Source organism: Cynara cardunculus (assembly GCF_001531365.2).
Source record: "Cynara cardunculus var. scolymus isolate 2C chromosome LG 14, CcrdV1, whole genome shotgun sequence".
Classification (NCBI taxonomy): Eukaryota; Viridiplantae; Streptophyta; class Magnoliopsida; order Asterales; family Asteraceae; genus Cynara; species Cynara cardunculus.
This window is the reverse complement of record NC_037541.1, coordinates 5,881,291-5,886,976: the sequence shown is the minus strand read 5'-3', so window position 1 is coordinate 5,886,976 and position 5,686 is coordinate 5,881,291. Positions and strand designations below refer to the sequence as shown.

Genomic DNA, 5,686 nt, shown 5'->3' with positions numbered 1-5,686 from the left:
ATTAGAACTAGAACTGTGAATTTGTGATAGCCATTAGACTCCAATAACTACCGTAGATCCATTTGAACTGTGATAGCCATTAGACATTAGAACTGTGATAGCTCATAGCCATTAAACATTAGAACTGTGTCTTAACAGTTAACAAATATGTAATACAGTACTAGATAGAAATATGTTAAAGCATAGATACAAATAGAAATTTCTTAAAGCAACAAAACATGACTTACAATTTACAAATATGTTCTTGAGGGATTTAGACTTCTGTTTCGTCACTTTCGTTTCCACGGCAAGCTACTAGACCAGGGCAGACGGCAGATGCAGTGGTGAAGTGGCGGCAGACGCAGACTCACCGTCGTTTCTACTTTCCAATCCGGCAAGCAACAACGACAAGTTTGTTCGATTTCGATGAATTAGGCGACGATTAGGAAATACCGAAATAGAGGTGGAATAATGGTGGATTCAGGGTTAAGCCGTAAGGTAAGGATTACTGGATTAGGAATTAGGGGATTTAGGAAATCTTTTCCAAATTGAATAAGGCTTTATGTTTGGGCTAATAGCCCATAAGATATAAATTAAAGTTGGACATATATTTGGGCTTAATAATTATAATACTAAAATAAATAAATATATATATATATATATATATATATATATATATATATNTATATATATATATATATATATATATGGCGGTCGGGTTGGTCTAAACCGTCCAAAAAAAAGTCTAAGCAGACCGACCAGACCACCCGGTTTTGGCTATTTTTCAAACTAGACCGGACCGCTAGACTGCTCAAACTGCCAAAAACGGTCAGGTTTAACTTGGTGCGGCCAGTTTAAACGGTCCGGTTGGTGTTTTTTTTTTAACACCCCTGATATGTATGGTGACGTTGGTTGTAGTCTCACATACATGCATACCTACGACCATCGAACTATACAAAAACCCCACCAAATTTATAGGATTTTACCTTCCACATGTTACTGCATCGTTGATATCTCACTCACAGTCACAGTAATATCCAAGAAACTGAAAACCCATTTGATCTCTGGTTTTGGATCACATCCAAAATGCAACACAAAGATCTCCCGAAAATTCAGGTAAAATGTCAAAATCTTGTGGGTACCATCTCCACCATGAAATTGAGAGGGAATTATTTGTCAATGAATTTGCAGTGGCATAGTCATAGGTCCACACATCCCAAACGACAAACGACATAGCTGTAGCTGTAGTAGCATATGCGTGTATCTATATATTTTCAATCTTCAATATGTATGTATGTATGGAATACCCCCATCTAAACTCTTCAATTCTCCTCTCCTCACTGGTTGGTTATCTTGGTTTGATTTCAATTTCCCTTTTATACCCTTGAGGTCTCTCTCAATCACGAGCGTAATAGAAGAAAGCGTCAACGGTTTTTGTTTGATTCCCATGATTTTTTTTTGAGGCATAATTTTGTAGTTTATAGATTTGTGTGGGCAGCATATGTGAGCAGGATAAGCATACGTAGTTTCACTGTCGTTGTGTGTGAAAGAAGATGAATCTCTTTTCCCGTTCGACGGTGGTTCTGTGTCTGGTGACTTTATGTTATGCTGCCGGAAATGTGGTTTTGGGTTCCGGCGAGAAGGTTGAGATTCTAAAGCATTTGAATCGTTTGAACAGACCTTCAATGAAATCTATCAAGGTTTAGTATCCCTCTTTATTTCTTACTGGTTCTGCTTGTGTGTTTGTTATATTCTCATGTGTTGATTTGTGATTTATGATTGCATTCAACAGAGCCCTGATGGAGATATAATCGACTGTGTTCATATCTACCGTCAAGCAGCTTTTGATCATCCTTCCCTCAAAAATCACACCATTCAGGTCTTTCTCTCTGTATAGAGTGTGTGTGTGTGTGTGTGTGTGTGGTCTCTTGTGTTGTTTAGGGTTCTAAAGAGGGTCACTAATGCTATGGAGTCGAAAGTTTGGTGTCATGTTTATGTTATGGATCTGATTTCTGGATTTTGGAAGAGGGTTCCTTTTAAATTGGGGCAAATGGGAGGGAAAACTCCATAAAAGTCGATTATGAACAGGGACTCTATAATTCTTATCATGTTAGAATTGAAATCTGAAGAGGGTTTGATTTATGTTTTATGGTTGTGGATGGTTATAGACGAGGCCAAATTTTCATCCAGAGGGGATAAATGATGAGAGCATCAAAGTGTCAGCCATGATGAAGTCTTTTACAGAGAAATCGTCATCGAAAAAGCAGCCAACAATTTCTCAATTATGGCATGAGAATGGGAAGTGCCCAAAGGGGACAATCCCTGTTAGAAGAACCAAGAAAGAGGACATCCTCAGAGCTAGCTCAATCCAGAGTTATGGGAAGAAAAACAACCTCTCCCTTGTTGCCCATCCAACTTCTGTTGATCTTGACCTTATCAATCAAAGTGGCCATCAGGTACGCTCTCCTCACCTGAGTCGAAAATCACCTGACTTATGCTAACAGAATACCCTTTTGCTTTTACTGAATCTTGCTTGTGTTATCTTTGATTTTGGAGTTCATTTAGCATGCAATTGCCTATGTTGAAGGAGAGTTTTATGGAGCAAAGGCAACTATGAATGTTTGGGACCCTAAAATACAGCAGCCCAATGAATTCAGCTTGTCTCAAATATGGTTACTGGGAGGCTCATTTGCTTCAGATCTCAACAGCATTGAAGCTGGTTGGCAGGTAGAACCATAATTTACTTCAAGATCATCGAATTCTAAACTTGCCCATCATTTAACACATCTTGAATCAATATCAGGTCAGCCCAGATCTATATGGGGATAGCAACACCAGATTCTTCACATATTGGACTGTAAGTTGAACTAGTTTCATAGATAATTGCACCGAAAAATGGATCTTGGATGCGTTTATCAGTAAAAAGCTTCTAAGATCCAGTAAATAGCATTGTTCACTTGTAGACAAATATGACATTAGGTTCAAAAGAATCAAAAAAAAAAAAAAAAAAGGAATAGTTGCTATTTTATGTGACATAATTAATTGGTTTGCATAGGATTCTGATAAAATGGTACATTTGTGGGTCCATTAAGTTTAAAATATTGGCAGAGTGATGCATATCAAGCCACAGGCTGTTACAACCTTCTGTGCTCAGGATTCATTCAAATCAACAATGAGGTAGCATTGGGGGCCAGTATTTCTCCTCTTTCTAAATATCATGGTTCCCAATATGATATCAGCATACTTATCTGGAAGGTATGTTCTAAACAAATACTTGAAATAATTATTAATATTATTATCACATTGTGTGAATGCATACAAAAACAGAAGACCCAATATTTAAAGGAAGAATATAATAGTTGGAACCCACCTGCCAGCTTCTTTCGCTGTTTCTAGCCTTCAAATTACGTCACTTTGCTTACTAGCCGAGGGCTCTTTTAGAAACGGTCCATCCAACATCTATACATGTTGGAAACTTCCCCTCTCAACAAAAGGCTCCTTTTCAGAAAGATTTAAACGGGTTCCACATATCCTTACATGAGGTATACTTAGGCTTACAATAAGCCAAGTGGGGTGTTGACTGTATCAGTCATGCTTTCCCACTATACAAAAGTAACATGGTTATGAAATTATTAGTCTATGACATCTGGTTTTCATGGCAATAATTTCAATGTCAATCATAGTAGTTAAACAATTCAAAATTTTATGTTATTTCTCTATACTTAAAGAACTTCTTAAATAATTTTCTTTACCGTTAAATCTGGTTACATTTTAACATAAAAATCAACCAAATACCAAATTGAAGTTGGAAAGCTGTTTTTTTGAGTCTTAGGGGCCGTTTACTAAACGCTTACTTGGTAAGTGCTTACCAAATAAGTTTCCTTATCGGATGAACATGACAAGGGCCAAGAATCTTACCGGGTAAGAGCGATGAGAATGATGGAGAGTCTTACCCGGTAAGTGAAAATTACGACTCTTACCCAGATAAGCGCTTACCAAGTAAATTGTTGCATTCAATACGTTTTGATGTACTAAAATCTTACTCATCAAAATAAATTATAGTGTTGATTCATATAGGTAAGCACTTACCGGGTAAGCATTTAGGTAAACAGCCTCTTAGAAGTCACAGGATGTGCACAACAGGAACTCGGATCATTGATTCGTTGGAAGCAACTTGTGAAGTAGGACAATACATGTCCCATTTTGTGTCTAATATTGGAGGCAGGATATTAAAGTTGGGTCTAGAACATGTCCTACCTTCATTATATTGTATCCTGGGCATGAATGCTAGTACTTGGTTTTAAAACACATTTTAATGGGAATTCACTAATACGTATTTAATGAGATTTGAAGCTTATAGGACCAAGAACCATGTTGTGTCCTATCTAAAGGCGTTACATATACACAAAAAGTAAATCGTCCTGTTACTCCTTTTACACAACACTTCTGAAAAGTGTCTTATATAGGCAGCCTTTCAAAATGTCTTGTAAAAGGGTTAACGAGAGTTGATTTATTTTTTTGTCCTATTAGGTTGTCCAACTTCGTTGATAGAACTTGTTAGGTTGCCTAACATTGTCCTAACTAACTGTAACGCCCTTTACATAGGACTCGTGGTCCTATGAACTTAAGTTTTCATTAAGTAATTATTAGGATGCTTGGGGGATCCTAAAAGACCCATTTTTGTTGTGATTATTGATGCATTTGGTACAATTACTAGGACCCCGATCAAGGGAATTGGTGGATGCAATTTGGGAATGGGAAGGTGCTCGGATACTGGCCAGCTTCGTTATTTTCTTACTTAAGTGAGAGCGCATCAATGATTCAATGGGGAGGAGAGGTGGTTAACTCAGCATCAGATGGGCAACACACAACCACCCAGATGGGCAGTGGCCATTTCCCTGAAGAAGGCTTCAGTAAGTCCAGTTACTTCAGAAATGTTCAAATAGTGGATGGATCAAACAGTCTAAGGGCTCCTAAAGACGTAGACACCTTCACCGAGCAGGCTAACTGCTACAATGTTCAAACGGGCAAGAACGATGGTTGGGGCAGCTACATTTACTATGGTGGGCCGGGTAGAAACCCCAACTGCCCGTGAAGCTCGATACTTAGACAAGTTCAAGAAAAGAATCAACGTTGTGTTTGGTCTTGAAGCGTAAAGGCGTGGATAGAAAAAACAGCATCATGTTGGTATGTATTATCGTAGGTGTAATTATGTACGAGTCTCCTAATTCAGTTGATCTCATACAGACATGCTAGAAACAAAATATGTGCATGCATTCTTTCGATTTGGGTTTTGGTTTGTTATCAATCATGACGACTCTACAAAACTGCGAAGTGTAAGTATTTGGGTTCGCCGTCTTGTCTGTGAAATTGTGACATTTCAGAGGGTCGGATTTAGTACATGACATTTTGAATTCTTATTTTTTTGATCTGTTTTCTTCTCTTCATGAATACTTCCTACTTTATAGGCGACGAACATAAAAACAGGGCCTACTGCAAGAAATAAGGTTTTTAACAACAAATTTTGTCGTCACTAAAAGTCCATTTATCATCAAAAAGAGTAGATAACAACAATATGTCATCGCTATAACTTGTGGCGGAAACATGTAATCGCTAAAAGGCGTATCGTCAAAACTCATTTCTCTTGTAGTGACCCTCGGTAAGTACGAAAAAAAAATTCAATAAATGTTTTTCATTAGTATAAAAT

The 5,686-nt window shown here is 37.6% G+C and overlaps 1 protein-coding gene across 1 annotated transcript; it reads left to right on the top strand.

Moving 5' to 3' along the window:
- Positions 1–1,302: 1,302 nt before the first annotated feature.
- On the top strand, positions 1,303–5,397 carry LOC112526583. Its single transcript, XM_025136930.1, has 7 exons — positions 1,303–1,679; positions 1,772–1,858; positions 2,148–2,435; positions 2,545–2,706; positions 2,783–2,836; positions 3,088–3,234; positions 4,697–5,397. Exons 1-7 carry the CDS (start codon positions 1,533–1,535, stop codon positions 5,072–5,074), a joined length of 1,263 nt encoding a protein of 420 aa, XP_024992698.1. The 5' UTR covers positions 1,303–1,532; the 3' UTR covers positions 5,075–5,397.
- Positions 5,398–5,686: the final 289 nt, after the last annotated feature.